We start from the raw sequence: 21824 nt of genomic DNA, 5'->3' as shown, positions 1-21824 counted from the left end.
CACAAATTCATTACTGAAGAGTATCACAGACCTGCTGCTGGGTTTTAACAAAGTCATTCTTAAACATTTAATACAAAAACATTTCATACAAGGGGAAAAAGAAACTTAACAAGCATCACCCAGCCCTGCATGTGATGACACCCTTCTTGCCGATGCAGTCTCTCAGACTGCATTTGGTTTGTTCCTGACAACACATGCAATAGTTTCTGCATGAGCCATGAGAGATCAGGACCCCCATGGTCTCAAATTGCCATTGTGCTGGGCTGCATGGGAGTGATAATTTATCACTAGCATTTTGAGATAGAAAATTACCACGTATTTTACTCTCTTGGATTCTTCTCTTCATCTTAAACTGTCTTTCACTCACAGAATCACAGAATCTTAAGGGTTGGAAGGGAATGCAAAAGATCATCCAGTCCTACCCCCTGCCAGAGCAGGAGCACCTAGAGTAGGTCACACAGGAATTTGTCCAGGTGGGTTTGGGATGTCTCCAGAGAAGGAAACTCCACAACCCATCTGGGCAGCCCCTTCTAATGCTCCCTCATCTGAACAGGGAAGAAATTATTCCTTGTATTTCTTTGGAATCTCTTATATTCCAGCTTGTACCCATTGCCCCTTATCCTATCATTGGTCATCACTGAGAAAAGAGATCCATCCTCCTGACACCCACCTTTTACATACTTGTAAACATTACTGAGGTCACCCCTCAGTCTCCTCCAAGCTGAAGAGCCCCAGCTCCCTCAGCCTTTGTATGATAATTCAAAACACTTCCCCCAGACCTTGTATCTCTAATAAAACTTAGACAAAGTCTGAATCACCCTGTGAGTTTGGTGTTTTGCGACAGATGCTGCAGCAGTTCTTCACTTTTCTCACCAAATAATCTCAACTGCATCTGTGATGTTGCTGCATCACCTACCATCAGCACATGCCATTCCTAGGCAAGAAACGAGGGAGAACGAACGTGCTGAAATGACTTGCCTGTAGCAATATGCAGAGAGAGATGATGCCAGGGCTGGGAATTACAGCTCAATTGATTTCTGGTATCCATCCCCTTGCATAATTCACTAGGTCACAGTGGCAAGATTTAAACATGGGACTAATTGAATGTTCATATAGGAACTGCTGCTCCTCTGGTCCAGACTGATGCAAAGCTGGAGAAGAAGGGTACAGAGAAGAAACTGAGGTCTCTGGAGAAAAATCCAGGAGGTGAGGGGAAATAGGTGGAAGAAAAAGCTGCTCTGTCCCTCTGCTGTTATCTTGGTAGCAGGTTAATTCTGAATGACAATTCAAATGCCAAACACAGTCAACCTATTTCACCAGGGAAAACAAACCATCTCCTCAAACACCCGCTGAGACGGGTGAGAACAGAAAGCACCTGGGCTGGCAGGGTGTTGCTATAAAGGAGCACATTGAGCCCCTGAGAGCCACAAAGCTGCCTCCAGCAGCAGGGCTGTCTCCAGAGGGGTGGCACCATGCAGCCCAGGGTCACACTAGAACCAGCTGTGTGTTACCCTGAATAATTACTGGCAAGAGGACACGAGATGATAACAAATATAAATGTTAGGGCAAATGTCCCCAAAGCATAATCCTCTGAGAAACAAAACCAAGTGGGCCAGGGGAATTACAGCTTCCTCCTTTCCTGGGCTGTCCATTGCACCCAGCACCAGATTTCAGTATTTATTGGGCACATGGCTTCAGTCAGACTTGCTTTTGCTTTCATCCAGCTCCCGAAAGGAAGGATGGGAAGATGCTTTCTGCAAGCAACATGCCTTACAAGCAGCTTGTGATACACAACACAGCTCCACTGAGACACTAAGCTTTTGCTTCATGTGTAAGCAGACATACTACAAATATTCCTCCCTGCTGGAGAGCCAAAGCCAGCCTTAGAGTCCTGGTGGTCTCCATCATTCTGCCAGCACAAGAGAGGACTTGGATTGCTAATTACCCTAACTGTGTGGCTTGTCCCTGGGGATGGATCCCAAAGCAACTGCCCAGGTATCTTCCCTCACCTTGGCACTATCAAAACATATTCCTCCCATATTTCTCCTGCAAGACAGAAAATGGCAGGACCTCAGGGCTGTATGAAGATTTAAATGTTTTCTAATCTCCAAAGCAAGCAATTCTTACTCAATCACATGGTATTCTTCAACTTTCACTTACTTTATACAAGACATCTGGCATCCCTGGGATACTTGGAAAACATTCGTCCAGGTACTTTTCCCACCATAAGGCCTGCAATAACACCTGCTTATCCCCTTAGGGCACAAATGCCACACATTTTCCCTCTCTGCTCCCTTCTTTAGGACCTCTGGGATCTGGGTTGTCTAACAGGTGCTTCCAGAGGAGTAGAACAGTGAAAGGCAAAGCACGTACTGAGGTCAAGTCAATGAAGCAGAGTCCACTCTCCTGGGGAGCTGCTATCAATTAGTAATGGTTTCAGTTCCCAGTAGCTAAATTATCAGCTCATCTTCCTTAAACAGCTTCTAGAGATGCTTTTTTTTTCAAAAACAAATCCCTTTTTTTTGGACTGCTTCATGGAAATATTTACTTTTCATTGAGGAGTAGAAGCAAAGTACAGTTGTTGCCATCAGCAAAGGTGAAGGCTGCTCAGCTGCAGGTCTACAATCCCTCTTCCAGTTATTTAAGGTTAGAGTTTTATATAAAAATCCTCCAAGTCCCCCATCCCACCCCCTCCCAATGACAACCCCAACAGTCTGTAACTGACCAAAAGAAAGAAAAAAAGTCCTTTAAAACAAAAAATAAGAGGGATATTTTCATGTTTCCCCAGGCAAATATACATATTAAAAAAATTCAGGAAAGCTTCTGACTAAAAACTGTTGTTTTCAAAAACCACAAACTATTTGTAATGTATCACCCCATGCTAGCAGGAGAGAGAAGTGATCTGAAAGAAAGCACCTATCCTGGGAAGAAGGGCTGAGTTGGGGTTGTTCAGCCTGGAAAAGGCTCTGGGGAGATCCTAGAGCAGCCTTCCAGTACCTAAAGAGGCCAACAAGAAAGCTGGAGAGGGACTTTTCTCAAGGGCGTGTAGTGATGGGACAAGGGTTAATGGCTTCAGACTGAAAGATGGGAGATTTAGACTAGATATTAGGAAGTTCTTCCCTGTGAGAGTGGTGAGGCCCTGGCACAGGTTGTCCTGAGAAGCCATGGTCTCTCAGGACAGTTTCTCAGGGCAGGTTGGATGGGGCTTGGAGCAAGCTGGTCTGGTGGAAGGTGTCCCTGCCCATGGCAGGGGGTTGGACTAGATGATATTTAAGATCCCTTTCAACCCAAACAATTCTATGAAAGGGAGTGCTTCGTGTCCTTTCTATATGACACCACCCAGTGTGGTTTCCCTGTTCTCAGCCAGGCTGTACTAATTCCTGAACTGGCAACAGTGCTGGAAACTATGGACAGGCCAGTGAGGACATCCAGTTCTTCCAGATCCCTCATGCTCAGATGCTTTCTGAAGGTGGGATCTGTTTATGGAAACATAAATCTCTCAGCTGGGCTCTGCAATGACTTAAAGCAGTTAAGCAGCTACTGACCAAAATCATTACACATCCTGCTCATCTTCACAGTGCCGTTTGGAGATGAGCAGATACAACTCGCCTTTGGGCTGCCACCAAAGCAATATTAATACTTATGAAAAACAACTTATGCTTTGCATGACATCACAAATCTACAGTGCCACATCTGGAATTAGCCTCTCCTCAGTGAAAAACTCTAAACAACAACCACTCATAATACAGGTCTATGAACTATTGACTGTAAGAGACAATAAATCCTTTGGCAATGGGAGGAGGATAGGAAATGCTTCCCGGTACAGATGCTGTTAACTCTGCCTGTGCATTAAAATGGTGATCTGTCTCAGGCTCTGCTTAACAAACACAATGAAACTTTTTACAGAAAGCCTGTAGGGAAAGGGAAAATCCCAACTTGCAATGCAGGGTGGTTTTGTGACAATGTGGCAAGGTCAAACACTCACTGGGTGAAAATGCTGATGAGTTTGTTCCCAGAACTAGACAAAGAAGAGAGAACAAGTGTCTATATCCAAGCATAGGCCTGGAGTTGTGTATGGGTAACCTCAGCAGAGAGAAGAGGTGGGTGCTTCAGTCATACTTACCTAGATGAATGAAGGCTGCACATGGTGCAGAGAAACAGCCAGACAATGCACCAATAGCCGTAGTTTGCATTGAAGCATTGATTAAGGCTAAAGGTCCTCACACGTGCCACCACCCTTGGTACAAAAACACGGTGCTTTCACAAGTGGTTGCTTCAAACACCATTGTCTACAAGAGGTTCCATGGCTCTGGAGGAGGATGTAAATAATTCCAGTAATTATTATGCAAAATGTTTCAGAAATGTACCAGGTGAGCCATCCATCCACATACCCTTTTAAACAAATATTAACATGAGCAATAGGTAAAGAAACAGATCAATTTTTTCCTAATACCTCATAAACAAAGCTTCCTAGCACTACTCTACCAGCCAGAAGTCATCTTCTACCCAGTTTCACAATCCTGGGTAGGTGGGAAATGTTTTTAATACCATTTGCTTCTCAAAATCATGATCAAGTTTTAATTCAGCTCTTTGTGGGCAAGTGTCGACTCTATGGCTATGTCTTCCAAGACATTCAGACTCCTAGGTGTTTAAATACTCAGCATTATAAGGAGTAAAAGACTGGCATCTGAAACACACAACCAAATGTCATGAGAAAGTTGGAGCTCTTCAGCTTGGAGGAGACTGAGGCGTGACCTCAGTAATGTTTACAAGTATGTAAGGGGCGGGTGTCAGGAGGATGGAGCCAGGCTGTTCTCAGTGATGGCCAATGGTAGGACAAGGGGAAATGAGTACAAGCTGGAATATAAGAGGTTCCAAAGAAATATAAGGAAGAATTTCTTCCCTGGTCAGGTGAGGGAGCACTGGAAGGGGCTGCCCCCATGGGTTGTGCAATCTCCTTCTCTGTAGACATTCAAAACCCACCTGGACAAGTTCCTGTGTGACCTACTCTAGGTGCTCCTGCTCTGGCAGGGGGGTTTGGACTAGATGATCTTTTGAGATCCCTTCCAACCCTTAAGATTCTCCGTGTGTGTGAACTGTTCTTTAAAAATTGGTCTATAATGTAGAGAAAGGAAAGCTAATCTATCATAAGCAAGAATGGCTGGACATTGCCTCTGGCTACCTAACAAAATTTAAAGTTTCTGGGGAAAATCCAGAAGTTTCATGGCATGGAAGATCAAGGGACAGTTTTATTAGATTAAATTCCCAGGAGTGAATAATTTATCAAGGAATGAGCTTTGTCCTCGGTGCTGGGAATTGCAACTTGGTGCAATTCACTCTCTGGCTACATAGTGAGTGGTTGACACAACTGATGGCAAATTTTTAACTTTTAAAAACATAAGGGAATTGTTGGTGTACCTAACTGGGAACATTACATTTGGAGTGCAAGACACATAAACAGTCAGCTGTTGAAGGTCTTCTACCTGACAGCAAACACAACCCCAGTAGACACATAAAAAGTTATGCTCTGCAAAAAGCCTCCATCTATTTAAAAGGAACAAATACTTCAATACAGAAAAATGACAGAAAGCAGGGTGAGAAATGGCAGAAAGTTTCAATCAGGTTGGAAATACAGACAAGTAATAATGAAGACTACAGGATCCAATGAAAATTTTATAAACTTGAGGAATTAGGTATAACAAAGGTGGCAACTTGGAAACAAAGAAATCCCAAGTGTCAGGTACAGCCTTACTGTTAGATGGTAATGTTAAAATTGTAAATACTAACATAAAAAGGCAACTTGATATAATCACATCAGTGGGAGATATGAATCTGTGGGGCTCTTCCCAGCAGCTTCCCCCAGGGACTATCTCTTGTATTATTTAATACCTTATCAATGTTCTAGATGTTCATAGAAAAATCTCTGTAGATCACAAATAGGTGACAGATCAGGTCAGATGGCAGTAACTGATCAGAAGTTAGTTCTACGACATCAACTGGTCTAGGGGCAGGGGTTGGTTTGTTCTCGGGGCTGGGGGAGAAGTTTCACAACACAAGCAAATTGATACAAACACAACCAAACCCAAGGAATATCTTCTGGGAACTCGGAAGGGTGACTTTGGGATTTTATCAACAAGGAATTAGGAGCCACAACGTTATAAATTCTCTTCTGCTATAGGGGTGTCAGTTCAACGGATCTTTGCTTGGGGAACAAGAGTTTATTACTTCATATTAAAAGACTTACAGAGCCAAAGGATTTGAGTTTGGGGTTTAAAAAAAGTAAGTATTAAAAGAGTAAAAACCATTCCCTTCATTTGCTGCCATTTTTACAGCCAAATAATAGGTTATTCTTGAAAGTTTTTGTTGCATGTAAAAGAACCCATCGAAAATTGCTGAGGAAAGAAAACCTCATAGGCAAGGCAGGTCAATAACTGCTCTGTTTGAATATATAATAGGTATACACAGGCAGATCTAGTGGCAAGTGATGAACTTATCAGGCAACTGAAGTCACAATCACAGATTCAGAGAATGGTGGGGATTGGAAGGGACCTCTAAAGATTATCCAGTTTCATGCCCTGCTGAAGCAGGTTCCTCTCTATCAGGTCACACAGGAACACGTTCAGGTAGGTCTGGAAGCCTCCAGAGAAGGAGCCTCCACACCCTCCCTGGGCAGCCTGTGCCAGGACTCCCTCACCTGAACAGAAAATAAGTTTTTCCTCGTGGACAAACAAATTGTACCTCATGTAACAATTGCCTGGGACTACGTTTAATTACCAATGAAAGAAATCCTTTCAGTCTCAGAGACCAGAGACTTGTTCAGCCTTTGTGTTCAGAGATGTTGCTAAGTGTTTAATTTTTATTATTGTTATTTCTCTGAAACAAGTCTGAGTAAAGAAGTCTCACTTTCATAGGAGGTCTGGTCCTTCATCTTCCCCAAGCCTTTGTTGGCATCTTCGTCCTTGATTTCAATGCTCCTCTATATTTGAGACCTCTGAACCAAAGCTCCAAAGAATTTTCAGAGATATAATAAGTTTCTTGACGTTTGTTAGAATTAATACAACTCATTTCTCTTCTGGTACATCTTTGCATTGTACTGCCACTTCAAACACAGAGCCCACTTAGCTTCTTCTGGAAGACTTCAGATGTCAAGGCTATGGGGTTTTTGAGCCTCTTGGAGCAGCTACAATAAAAATCTCATTTCAAATACATGCTTTTAAACAACATCTTTACAGAAAAAAAATCCCACTGCCCTAAAAAAAGAGACTTTTTTTTCTAGGGTGAATTAATAAACGTGTTGCAGAGTGACAGCCTCATCTAACTTGAAGAGACAAAAACATTTCGTATCATGCACAGAAACTCACAGACAACCAACACTTAGTTTAGTTCTTGTGAACAGACATAAAAGCATCATCCCACATCTGTGTATGCAAAAAAAAAAACCCAAACAACTCACCTCTGAATGAAAATAAAGATTAAAGAAATGTAATTTAAAAGAAAAATGGAAATGAGACGCGTGAAGGGTTGTTTGTACAGTGCCAACCCTGCATGAAATGCTCTACTAACAGGTATGAAGACCTCTCCAAAGGTTTTCATCTCAGGCACTACACATGCAAAAACTGATGGGTTTTTCACTTTGCTTATGAAAAATTCTCTCCTACATAAATACTCCAGTTGTGCTGAGCTCAGTGGGCTCGTGCGCTCTGTAGTTAGTCTTGGAGGACTCGACTGCTGTGGAAGGCTTTCCCCTCCAGGACAGAAAGACCTCTCCAGCTCCCAGCAAGCACAACCTAAGAAGTAGGAAAGCCTAGGCGGATATCAGGCATGAAGAGTCATCCAAATCTGTACCAACCTGTGCTGTGCATCTGTGACTGGTGGTTTCTCAGCTGGCAGTGCTAAGAGTGATCCTGGGCTGCCTGTGAGTGAGCTCATGCAGAAGCGAGCTTCATGAGTAGAGAGTGGGCTGGTACCAGAAGGAGTTGAGAGCAAAACTTGGCAAGGAAAGACTCAGCAGGGTTGCAGAGAGACCAAAAAACTGCTGAGAGGGGCTGGGAGCAGACATCCCATGGCAACAGCTCTCTGTGGATGAGAGGGGACTGCTCAGAGCTTGCAAGAATCCAGGAAAACACAGCTGGGTTGTCTCAAATCCTGAAGGAAGAGAACTGCCCAGGAAGAGACTTAATGGGCAAGGGCAGAGAGTGCTTAAATATTTAAGAACATTCTTCATCACTCTGAATTCTAATTAAGATAATTAAGTATTCTAGCTGACATTCTAATATAGGTTTTTGAATTCCAAAAGCCAATCTCGTTTTCTTCTGCAAGCTCACTGTAGCGAAAGGTTCAGGTATATCCACCTCAAAGCACCAACAGCATCCTCTAGGTCTAACTCAGTTCCTAGCCGACAGAGAAACAAAGCAGCTAGTGACCAAAAACAATGCCTTAAGCCAAAAATAAGCCCAAAAGGTCAGATGAGACTTACTACAAAATGATCAGAGTAAAAATATATATATATATGTCTGAGAAATTCTGTTCAGCAGAACGAGTGCAGCTACAGATACCTTAGGAATGAAACGTTGCAAAGCACGGGAGGCATCTCACACCTTGTTAGGCTGACAAGCATTTATTATTTTTTTCCCAGCAAAGGCAAAAGAAAAAAAAGAGTTCCCATCATTAATACATAGAGTTAAAAGGGCTGCAGTTTTTTCTTTTAAACAACACTAGAAAAGAAGTGTCAGACAGGAGATGCGAGCTGGGAAGGTTTTATGAAGCGGCTCAGCTACGGGCTAGCGGTAAAACTGAGCATCTGTTAAATGCCAAGGATATAAAGATAGGAATTCTTCCTTGCCTTTGTGAGAGATTTGGACACAGTTGCCTCAAGTTCTATGAAGAATAGCACGTGCTAAGTCACTTGAAACATTGGACACATAGTCTTTGACCTGCTTCAGTCATTTAAAATAATTAGAGCCAACTCCCTCACAGGAGTGCCGTCACAGAGAGTGCTCCTTCAGTGCTGCATCAACGTCGAGTGTTTGCTTTATGGCGAGAAACAATTCCAACCCCACGGCAATTGCCTGCTACTGTGTTGCTTAAAGAGAAAGAGAAAAGAATTGCAAGGCAGGAGTTCAGGCAGTTCACCTTCCTTATTCTGAATATAAAACCCTTTTTACTTACAGACCCTCAATGACCTCCACAGCTTGTGGCTTAGGCTTGTAGATAGCAGCACAGTCTTTGCTTTACTTCTGGAGACATCTACTGAGGTGGCCAACTTGTCAATTAAGGTTTTGCTGAACCCCCTCCAGCAAAGGGTGCACACAAGCCTCTGCACCATAGTATTCAGAGGATGATATACCAAAGGTAACTTAAAAAACAAGCAAGTCCAGTACATCTACCTTGTCAGTAGCTGCCAAGTCTTTTCAAAGGTATAGCTAGCTGTCCACCTTTGGATGGATAGATAAGCAATTTTCCTTTATTAGTCCAATCTGATGATAATTAGAAGCCATGGAAGCTTGGCCTCCCTCCTACAAGCCCCATTAGTCCAGTCAGTAAGGAAATTCAAGATCTCACCTTAGGGTCATTTTAAATATCAGAACATGATTCACTTCTAAAAGGGGAGGCAGACAAGGGAGTCTATCCTTAGAGTTAATAATAAAGTAATTATCAGGGTTGCACAGAATGTTATTCTGGAACTTGAAGGCCTCTGTAAGAAACCACTTAAATCAACAAGGGAAAACACCACCTGACTCACCCTATTGAGTTTAACAAAAAGGTTATAATAAAAACGATCTGCTTATGTGGCCAAAATCACGAGTTCTGAAAGCATTTCAAAGCCTTTCAGACATAACATTTACAATGATAAATGTGTGCACAGCGTGACACCCCCACCCATACACTGAAATCATGCTTTTTTTAAATCATGGCATTTAAAGAGCAAAACTATTTTCTTCCTTGCCCAAAGTTTTATCATCAGAACTTTTCTCTGTGGGGAGCAGACAGAGCTGTAAAACTTGCAGTAGGTCGGGTCTGAAGATGTTTAAGTCAAGGATCATTTATTATCTTCTCCTCACCATTAGTGGTTGACTAATTAGGACAGAGGAGGGAAGATCAAGCAAAGATAATGTGAAAATTGAGTATGTCCTGAAGCTCTGTCACAAAACAAACACACAAACAAAAAATCTCCATGACCAGGACCTAGGAAGAGCCACAAATACTTAAAAGGAGACAAGGGGCTTATTTCCTTCCCTAGGAGGCTAGGTGTGCTCAACAGAAAGTGAGCACATCAGTGAAACAACTGCCGCAGGCGGGACGTGCGCCACCAACCTGCTGCACAACTGCACGGCACAGAGAGCACCCGAGCTTAGGGCTCCATCTTACACATTACAGCAAAACCACAATTCACACCATCAAAATGTTTGAGGTGCAACTCTGCACAATGGCTGAACTCCTGTCAGCTACAAATTACTTCCTATAGCTGTGAGTGTACTAATTCTACTAGATATACTAATTAACTAGATAATATATAAGCACCTCTATCACTTGTCACAATATAGGTGCTGCATAGTCTAAAGCACAGCACAACCACCAGACAGGCCTTTCTGAAAGTGTCTGTGACTGGCTTCTATACTCCTATGTGCCATTTTCCGTTTCATAGTCTCCAAGTCACATACTTTACCCTTCTCAGTGATTCCTCCAAAGCAAAGTGATAGCGCTGCAGCTTGAAGATAGATTTTGAGATAGATTGGCGAATGCAATGAACTGATCCAGAGCAGGTAGCCATGACAAGGCAACATAAGAACTGGAAAGGAAACTCTTTCACTGGAGAAGCAAACAGGTGGACATCTCTACTGGGAGTGAAATAACAGTGAGGGAAACAATCTGACACAGTAAATCCTGAGGAACAGAAGGAGACTCTAAGGAAGACTGAGACCAAGATGACTGTTTTAAAACCACTTTAAAGGAGATATGGTGACACCAAGTTTGCTTTAGGTTACCTGTACAAAGCATGTGCCCAGTAACTGGAAACCGGTTGAGCTGCAGAATGGATCCAGCTCCTGCTCTTCAGAAAGCATGGGCTCTCCATGATGCACTTCAGACAGGGTACTGTTGGACTTTCAGAGGAAGAAAGCCCAGAGGTTGCTAAAAACTGGCTTTATACTGAATTACAACTTCATTCCCAAACATGAAGGCAGCAAAGCATCACCACCTTTGAAAACTCAGCCCTTCTGCTTTTAAGCTTTGTGGGTTTTAATATGAAATCACACATTACTGCTGGATTCAAGTAGAGTCATCAGCCAGTAAAGCTCTTCCACTTAACCCATATTGCAAAAACCCAGTTTTGATAGCAGGGTGCCAACCTGCTTGAAAAGGCCTTCCAATCTACCTGATGATAGTACTAGAGATCACACACTACCTCTGGTGTCAGCTCCCAGTGACACACAGCCCACCCTGCCAACACAGCCAGCTTTGGGGCAAAAGTCTGGGACAAGATAAAGCAAAGTAAGAAGGTAAAAAAGGTTTAAGCAAGGTAAGCTTAAAAAGGTAGCACAGATCAAACCAAGCAATGTAACAGACCTGTGTTATTAAAAAAAAAAAAAAACACGAGAGAGACGTTTGTTCCTAAGGGACAACACTGCAAATGATTCTGAAGATACTGATAGACTCACAAATGCAAAGTGGTTTGAGCCAGGAGCCAGCTCTAGGTCTCCTAAGTCAGGAGTGGAGCACAGACGTCCCAACTCAGATCACAGTTCAGGCCTCTGCCTCATCTCCCTCTGTGCAGAAAGATCTGACAAAACCAGTGTGTTATCAGGAAACAAGGGGTATTTACCCAACCAAATCAAGCATGTTGTAGCTACATCTGACCTACTGCCAGTCTGAGCTGGCACATTCCTGTGGCACAATACAGCATATTGCAAAACATGCTTGATTGGCCCTGTGTGTAATGCAGCTTTTGTTGCTGGATACTGAGCAGGAGCAACCTATGCTTTTGGATTGTAGACACTGTACAAGCACCTCCACACTAGAGCATCCTTCCACAGTCACTACATTTAATTGCTTTCTATCAGAAAAAACAAAACCCTTTCCAGAGAATTTCAGACCAACTCTAATATTGAGAACATAAATTTTTCGGTTGTTTCTCTTTTTTTTTTAATTTACACATTGTCTGGAGAGAGAAAAAGCTGAAGAGGCAAACAGTAACCTCCGATATTAACTGCTTTATCATGTTCCCAGTGAACAGCAGAAACGGCAGCAAAAAGGCATCAAAAAACCTCTGAAAAAACACGAGTTGGCACATTATCAGAGTGAGTCGGGAGACAGAAGAATCAAGCACAGCTCACCTTGACAAGGCTCACAATAAAATCATCAGTAAAATAAACATATTGAAAAAAAGAAATAAAAAGGAAGCAAGAAAAGCCAGAACAAGGTATGTTCATTTTCAGATTATGCAGAATGTGTAGGTTTGGATCTTCTAAAAGCACCATTGATTTTCTAGCAACATATTAACTCCATAAGCACACAGAAGGACAGTCAGAGCTTGCAGAGAATCAAATCACTCAGGAGAGGGATCTACATGTTCCCCGTTGCAGTAAGAATTCCTCTCGGCACAAAGAAGGCAGCAAATGGTGTCTTTGCCAAGCTCGCCGGATTTGGCAACCACTTAAAGGCTATCTTGAAATGACTGTAATTATACTTCCAATTTCAATTGCTGGCCTAGTCATCTCCTCATTGCAATACTGCCATTAAAAGCATTTGGATTAGCTTCACATTGCCCAAAAGAAAATCAGAAATCCTGCAGCAAACCAGGCAGTAGCTCCACACCATCTAAAGAGGAGCCTAAATGACACTTGGTTAAGTAACCCCTCAGCTGTAACTCTGGTACGTTTACAGAGCTTTGCAAAAATGCAGTATTTAAAGGATGACAAAAAAAAAAGATCATATTTTCCTCTCACTGAAGTACTGAAAGCAGAATGTACTCTGCTGGAAATGAAACGGTGGGCGTTTGATGGTGTATTTTAAATCGTATTCCTCTTTGTGCATGCCGTGTAATGCCACCCAAGGGGGAGATTAAAAAAAAGTCTGTAATTTGCAAGTCCATTTCAAAGTCATATTGAGGATGATGTGAAATTCAGGATAGGATTCTTGAGAGAAATCTCCCTGGAAAATGTGTGTACCTCAGGGAAGCTTTGGATTTGCTTCCCCACACTGGAAGGCTGTTCAGTCTTTTGACATTTCAATGTTGTTTACTCTTTGCATCTCATTTTGGAATTATTGAGTGGTTTATTACAAAGGTGTATCTTCGTCTAACAAGATATTTCTCTTCTGCAACTTGCAAGACTTCTAAAAATCCCTTACTATTCACCTAGAAACTTTTATTGGTAGCAAGGATAGAGCAGTTACTTTTATAATAAGGGATTAAATCCTGCTGTCGGATGTTATGGAGGCAACTGACATCTGTGAGTGTGAAGGATCTTTCCTAGCCCCGGGGAATACGAGATTGCCCATGTTGGTCTGATCATTCTCAAACAATTGTGAACAATATCATGCTTTAAGGCTTTAGGTAGTCATCAGCAGGGATTAGGACAGAATACTCTCCCTAAGAGATCTCTGACTAAATGGGTTTTCTCTTTGCTCTGTGTCACCTCCCCTGAAGCATTACAGAAGGGCTACAGACAGACCTGGAGACAGGAAAGGGGCAAGATCATTTTCCTGAGGTTGGATTCTCTTCCTTAGATGCCCAAGTGGATGTTTAGATTCAAATTCATCATAAAATCCAATGTCAGAAAAGAATCTTCCTCTGGGTCAGATGAGGAACAGGGATGGCTTCTGTCTTCACTTGCAGTGCATAACATGGTTTGAAAAGCAACTTGATGTTGTCATCACATCCCACTCACCAAAAAGGTCAGGAGTACCAGTGATACCACAATCCTTCCTTTTTTCCACTGCCACAACAATTTGTACTGCAGAAGACTGAAGTGCTTCAGTCCAACACTAAAGTGTCTAGATTTAATTTATCATGGAATCAGAGTGAAAGGAAAAGCAACCACAGAAGACCACAGCATATACTCATGGGGCTTCCTTCTCCTCTTAAATTATAATTAGTTTAATTTTACTTAATTTTCACCATACAGAAGTTAGGCATCTATCCTTACTTTATCTTCTGTGTTAGTGAAGAGAGTGCTGCACAAATCACTCTTCAAAGCCCCAGCATGGCCTTGTCTCACTGACCACAAGGAGAGCCATAACAACTAACCTGGACAAGAAACCTACACCTCATACCACTCAAAGTAGGCAAATCATGGAAAACTGTGAAACCATAGGAAAAAAGGTCTCAAGTATTTTATGCTGATACTGCTTGACTGTTTTCAGATCAAAGAAACCAGTGACAGAAAAGCTCTTACAAGGATATCTAATCCATTACACTATTCTCTCTGCCAGCAAGACACTGGCTCAGCTGTGTCTCATTTTACCCTGCATCGAGGGGTTTTTTGTCACTGGTATGAGTGACAGACTTTGCTCTGGCAGTACCTTTAGCTTGGTTTGTCCAACTAAATGAAGATAAAAGTACTTTTTGCACTACAAATAGATGACTCAAGGCCCTTTTTTAAAAAAACAAGCCCCTCTCCAAAAAAAACCCAACAATTCTATACCATCCTCTAAACAGGAGACACACAGCAGCCACAGTCAGACTGTGATTTTGCACTTTGATCGATGAAACTTTGCAAGCCCCTGATGCCCATAATTCTCCTCTTATCAATAGGTATTGGGTGAGATTATTAGAACAAACCCAGAAAATTATGATCACAGTTTATACTCCCAGCTTTTGTAAATGACATGTTAAGGTTTAGCAGCACAGCAAACTGTAATCAATAATCTTGCTGCTTCTGTAATAATGCAAAAGCACTATACAGATTGTATTCACATTGCTTAGTGTAAAAATAAATGTCTACCAATCAAACAGGACATACATCAAATATATGTACACAGATGATTAATTCATGGGAAGCATTTATGCTGAGAAGAACAAAACTTCACATTTGAGCTAATAAAAGACAAAACAACATAAGCTTAATTATTATTATTTTAACATGTTAAAAATACAGTCACATCAAAATAGGATACACAGTTATAAAACTGTTGCAGATGACATAAGAAAATAGTGTGTATATATTTTTTTATATATAAAAATCTACAGTATTTACTAATGCTGATACATATTTTGGAGCCTTCTGTTGCTTGCACAAATTGTACAGCTTTGTTATGAATTACAGAACCATCATTAAACATTGAGATCATTACACTTTAGCCACAATATTATATACATACATTTCTAAACGCTGCTGTAAGCAATCCAAACTAAGGTAAAGCCCAAGTCATATTTATCTTCACAATTTTAGAGTTTCAGTGTAGTGCTTTGCTACTGTTACTTCGCTGCAGTTTGCAATTTTTAAAATAGAAAATTGCCCAGTTCATTAAAAATTACATCAGACATTATATACACACACAAGAAAAGGTTTTGAAATACACTAAGTATATGTTACTTCCATTTGTAAAAATTGTTTTACTTCTGTACCTTAAAACTTACAGAGCCAACCTGCAGCAGTAATAGGCACTAAAGCTCATTCTTTAAAGGAAAAAAAAACAAAACAAAACAATCAATTTCTACATTTTCAGTTAACAAATCTGAACAAAACAAAAAGAGAACAGGACAACCTTCCAAACCATCCAAAACTGGTGTTGATCCCAGTGTTTGGTGCTTAAGCATTAGAAAAATCTCTCAGTTCAGCACTCCAAGGACCTCTTCTGGCAAGATCCTTCTCTGCCTCAACTCCCACTGGTTTCAAGGAGAGGTCAGTGCGTTCAGCACTTACTCCACGGCACCCAGCAGCTCACAGGACTGCATCCTACATGTGCCACTTCACCTGCTTTTTCTTCCTTTTTTTTTCTTCCCCACCTCCAATTCACAGTCAAGGAAAAGAAAACACAAAGTACAAAAAGGCTGCAAACACTAACTAAAAATACTTACATTATCTGGAGTTTAAGCTTCCTACTAAGAGTCAGGATCATTTTTGTGCACAGTCTCTCAGCAGCCTGACAGCACAGCAGCACATGCCCAATCACAGACAACAACCTACCGGCTTCTTTGGGGTTAAAAAGGGCAAAACGACAACAGAATCGACGTGACAAAGCTTAAGAGAAGGGACACTGCATACTCACACAGCTCAGGGAGTATCAAGCCATGACCAGATCTCAGACTCCTGCGTGTACTTCGCAGGAGTGCAGAGGGGCTGGTCCTTCTCCGATACCCATGAGATTTGGCCCTGCAACCAGTGTGTTTAGTTTGACAGCACAGTGTGGCAAAAAGTGAAGGGTGCAGCACCGTTTCTGTATCTGGCTTCACTCTCACTGTGCTCCAACATTCTGCATATAGGACACCATTCTGAAGGTAATTTGGGTGAGAAGGTAACAATTCCTCACTTCCGATGTAAGAGAAAAAACTAAACACTGCCCTGAATTTTAAGCACCATTTCTTTACCAGATTAGAGAGATATTTTTGGCTTTTCCGCTTTTGCCTGTCTGCTCCTTCTTGCTGAGGAAAATGACAAACAGTAGTCAAAGGAGAGAAAATTAACTCTCACATTAAGATTAAATTAATAATCCCAAAGCATCTCTCCTGCCCAGAACAGATTCTGGGATGTTGAGGCATCTGTATAAAAACTACACAAATTGCCATTCAAAATGAATGGCTCCCCAAATAAATTACAAAGAAAAACTAACATGAAACAAAAGTACTTCACAAGCTTCGCCCAAAGTTAAATGCATTTACATTTCAACTCTTTAGCTCTTTTCCATATGCATTTGTGTGTTTTAAGTGCACACTCACACGTGTGCACACACACACACATCTGTACAGTGCATTAACAATGTCAGTCAAGATAAAACTTGTAAATGTGTTACAGGTTTTTAGGCAGAGAGATTGTAACACAAGTTATTTAAATGTAAGGAACAATGACAGTATTAACCCACATTGTGTAGATGAACTTATTGCTATGTCTGTGTGCGTCAGATCACCTCCAATAGCTTCGATGCCAGTCTAAGAACAAAAAGAGCCTTCAAGGTCTGGAACACCTCTGAAATAGTGTTGTTATTTCTGCAACTCAACTCAGATCAACTGTCCACATCTCACAGGAGAGCTGAGGTGGACTACTACCATCACACTGATGTTCAACTGGCTTTAGTTCTTCGATCTTATTAAGTACAGAGAAGTTCTCAGAGAAGCACAGATTCATGCATAGACAAGCCATCATTTCTGTTCCGATAGTGTTGGGTTTGAGCTGATGGGCTTGGATATGGGTACTGTGGTGAACCATGCTCTTCAAAGGCTGGTGAAGTCCTGTATCTTATTGGACTATCCACAGAAACAGCGGGAAGACTGTGGTCTTGTAAAGGTGTTGATGGAAAAGGTTGGTATTTCTGGAAACTATTCAAGTGGCCTTTGTTAAGGTCTTGGCTCCAGGGCTGCCTGTAGGGTTCATGTCTGTAAATATACGCAGCATTTGGCCACTTTCTGTCTTCAGGTAAATAATCCACTGGAGGGATGATGAATTGGACACCTGTGGGGGATCTCGAGTTGCTGGTATAAGCATCGACAGGGGTTACCTCTATCTGACCAGGGGTGGGTGAAAGAGGATTTTGGCGACTGGCAGGATAGGAATTCATTTGCAGTTTATCTAGAGAATAATCTACTGAAACAAAAGAACCATATGGCCTACCAGAAGGGCTGGTTCGAGTCCCATGATAATGCAGAGGTACAGAACTCATATTGCCTATATTGGGAACGTGCTTTGGAGAATTTCCATGGTACACAGGTGGATTACTGTAACATGGCAGTGCCTGTTTTACATTCAGTCCGTGAGGTGCTCCATCAGACTGCGAGGAGTATTTTGGAGATCTGGGTTGTGAAGAGAAGGTGTAGTTATTGGGTATTTTCAATGGAGTTGGTATCTTTTCAGTTTGCTTTCTTGGACTATTAGAATATGTTACATGCCTAGGGCTCTGTGGATGAGCTCTCTCAAGCATCTCCTCAACAAGATTTTCATGCTCACTCTCAACTTCTGGAACATTGTCATACTGAGATGCATTAGACCCTCTCTTACCTTCATCAGCATCCAAAACTCTCATCTTCTGCTTTACATTCAAAGGCTGAGTTTCTCCAGGACTCGGTGGTGGGCCAGAAACAGAATGGTTTCTTGCCCTGCCTTTGGCCTCTGCATTAACTTTCACTGCCTTTTCAATTGCTTTGACATCAGATGGTTTATTCCACTTAGGTACAAATTCCCTTCTTGTATTTGAAGTAGCATTAGAATTTTGATTAGCAGCTGCATTATTATACTGTCTGGAGTTGTCTTGCTCTATTGGCTGAGGCTTTCTTCTGGTATCTTCCTCAATTTTAGGCACACTACTTTGGGTCTCTATGGGACGAGTCTTCTGCTGTTTTAAGGAAGGTTTCTTTTCCAGTGAATTCATTCTTTTTCGGTTATTTGGTGAACTTTCTGGCTCTTCTCCTGGGGATGGTCTCCTCTCTGTCCTTGTTGTTTGTGTACCAGTGCTGTTCTGTCCATTAAGCACTGGAGTGGAGTTAAGCATAGCAGGCTGAGGTCCTGCTGGAATCTGACCCAACGGCTTCTTTGGAAATTCATCCTCTTTACCTATAAGAAGAAGAGTAATAACATAAATTCACTTCTGTACAGGTATCTTCTTTGTTTGCCATGCAAGCAAAAATAGCTACTAACTTTATTTGAAAATTCTCTCACTTTGCTTTCTGGGTGGAGCTCCTCATTAACATCTGCACAATTATGTCCTTATTACCCCTGCCTGGAAATGTCATCCTCAGTATTAAAAAACTACAGCATAATTAAAAGGCTCTATGTAGAATCATATTTTTTTCAGTTCAGTTGTTATCCATTCATACAATTGAAGTAGCCAATACTAATCCAGGCTATGTCACGATTTCAGTCGAGTGTTCACTCAACAAGTTTGGTCAAACACAAGCACACCATTTACAGAATCAGGAATGAATTGAAAGTTCTCCCAGACTGGGGCTCAACACATCACAACACTCAGTGGTAAACATCAGCTATGTGAGGACACAGAACAATCCCCACTGCCACAACAGAAAGAATAAAGAAGTGTTTCATGGCTTGATGCTGCTCATAGAACAATTTCCATCGACTTTTCCACCGTAATCTTTCTCCTTAGCAGTCAACACCCTTCATATTCTCAGCCAAAGACTTTTATCATATCCACTTGCATATAACTTGTGTAATACATTACTTTCCCATTAAAAGCAGAAAAGGTCACGTACCTCTCATGAAATGTATTCATCTAAATTTCATTTATTGGATGCTCCAGTATTTCCCCAAAATTTTAAAAGTCTATTTTAAAGTCAGCATAACCAAACAAATCCTATTCACTCTGCATCTATCTATTCAGCAAAAGCTCTGCTGTAACAAGAGGAACTGGCTACCCTTGCAAGATAAACTTTATAAAATGACTGTCAGTAAAATAATGTTGTTTAATATCTGCTTCTTCCTAAGACAAGAACTGTAGAACCTTTCTCCATCAAAGCTCATAAAGGTAGCACCTCACTCTTTCTAGCTATTTGTAATTAAATTTCATTTGTCTATGTGGGTTCAGGGGAGCAAATACATACAAATGTCTCTATTACTGCCAAAAGTGCTCCAGTCAGAATTGAACTATATTCATTTTTACAGTCAATAGCACGAGTTCCATCTTTGAGGACTGGTTCATGATAGACACACACAAGAAAGCCAGCAGTTAAAGTCAGTATTATTTACTGTAACAGCTCAACCAACCATCAGTGATCAGTTGCTATATAAACCAAATAAAAACGTACAGTTTGTGCCAGCTAGGACACAGCAGGACAGCTGAGAAGAATACAAGGGCTCCATGTGTCATGACAAGGGTAACTAAAGAGTGCTTGACAGTCTGGTTTTGCAAACAATTCAACTAGCCTTTTCTTGATTTTCAAAGTCTTCATATGAGGTTGAAGATTAAATGGAAACCTATCCTTTCCTTTATAAATACATCATTTCAGAAACCTCAGTTTACATAAAATATGCCCAGTCTACCCAGGCTTTCTGTAGAAAAACTCTCCAATCTTATTTTCCCCTAGTTATCCTCTGTTTAATTATGATAATACAATTATTTAGATACACAAACCTATGCTGTTACACAGAAGGTACTCACTGTCTACCTCACTATGACTTGGCAAAGGAAGATACTCGTGCTGAGTGTTCTCCTCAATTACATGTCTCCAAAGGGGAGATTCCACATGTTAAATCATCTTACAGTAGGGTTTTACAGCTGACATACTATACTCCATGACAGAGAACACCTACACAAATGGTTGTGAGACAGTGCAGCAGGTTACATGGTGGGGCTGGGCCTCAGCACCAGGCTCCAACAAGCCATTCTTAGAATTACAGGCCTCATGGTTTGTTCTCTTCCTCTATGGGGCCCCACCAGTCACAAACTAGGCTAAAACCTGGAGCACAGTTCTGTAGACTTGTGCTCCCCAGCAGCGCAACACACAAAGGAATGAGTTGCATGAATGCTGTAAACAGATTACTTAACAGCTCTGCAATACATTGTTTGCTGCATTAGCCTTATTAAACCTTTTCTTTACGAACAATTCACTGTCTGAACTTACTTCAATTTGGAAAAACGAATTTGTACCATTTAATTTCATTTGCATCCTCAGACTTGAGTGTCAGGCAAAGCTGAAGATCTTGTCTTCTAAATAGAAGTGAATTTTGGCCATAATAAATATTTCTGATACTGCAATTGTGTATTACAGTGTTTTCACTCTTACTAATTTTGAATGTTAAAATAGCATTAAGAAACAATGCTCAAAGTACACATCAAAAACTTGTCACCTAAATCACATAGAACTAGTCTTCATATGCTGCTAATTTCTTTAGAGTCTCCAGGCGATCCACAGGAATTATGGGATGGCATAAGGAAATAGCTCCTCAATATCTATAAATTATTTCATTTCTGTCCTTGCATGCAATGAATCTTTTAGAAAAACAATTTCTTCTCTTCCACACCTGCAATTAAACCATTCATGCTATACAGAAAAAACTGAAGACAAGCCCTTGTAGTAGCTGCAATGCTTCCTTCATTTGTATGAAGGCACAAACTGGTTTCCTTTCTTCCAGCTTTTACTCCACAAAATGCATACAGAGCAATACAAGATCCTTTGAAATACACTTGGTTGTACAATAAAGGTGGGTTTTGTGAGAGTTTTTTTTGTTTTTAATTTCACACACTTAAGGTTTTTTAATTACCATTAATCTCTAATAAAACCCAAGTGAGAATACTGCAGACGTTTTTATTGAATTCTATCTAGGCTGCTTTGAAGATTACTTTCTGTCATCTTTCCTTCACATTTCAGGGTAAAAGAACACACTACAACTAGGCATATGTGGGCTGCACTGTCTAGATGATGTATGCTGTAACATGAATTACAGCTGTAAAATGACTATCAGTGAAGTCTTACCAAGTCTGCTGTGAAACTGTTAAAACTCAACATTAATTCACGTACTAAGTAACAAGCAAAGTGTCCTAAAACAATAGTACCTTTACAAGAAAACCTCTGCATTCTAACAGCACAATACTATGCTTATAGGCTGGTAATAGCAGAGCTTAATGCTTTCAGAGAAAACAAAAATATGAAACAAGGAATACATGTGAAAGGATCAGAGAAGAAAAGAAAAAACATAGCTTTAAATCTCAGCCACAGGGCT

General features: G+C 41.1%; 1 protein-coding gene across 2 annotated transcripts in view; it reads right to left on the bottom strand.

Annotated features, from left to right (window-relative positions):
- Window positions 1-15097: 15097 nt before the first annotated feature.
- USP6NL (USP6 N-terminal like) overlaps window positions 15098-21824 on the bottom strand; it is a 127520-nt gene continuing 120793 nt past the window's right edge. For both annotated transcript variants that reach the window (XM_062020081.1, XM_062020086.1), the window contains exon 15: window positions 15098-18701. In XM_062020081.1, the coding sequence (XP_061876065.1) occupies window positions 17263-18701 (1439 nt within the window). In that variant the 3' untranslated portion in view covers window positions 15098-17262. The remainder of the gene's footprint in view (window positions 18702-21824) is intronic.

Source organism: Colius striatus, chromosome 1, assembly GCF_028858725.1.
Source record: "Colius striatus isolate bColStr4 chromosome 1, bColStr4.1.hap1, whole genome shotgun sequence".
In the NCBI taxonomy this organism is placed as follows: Eukaryota; Metazoa; Chordata; class Aves; order Coliiformes; family Coliidae; genus Colius; species Colius striatus.
The sequence above is the reverse complement of the archived record's forward strand: the minus strand, read 5'-3'. Positions and strand labels throughout refer to the sequence as shown.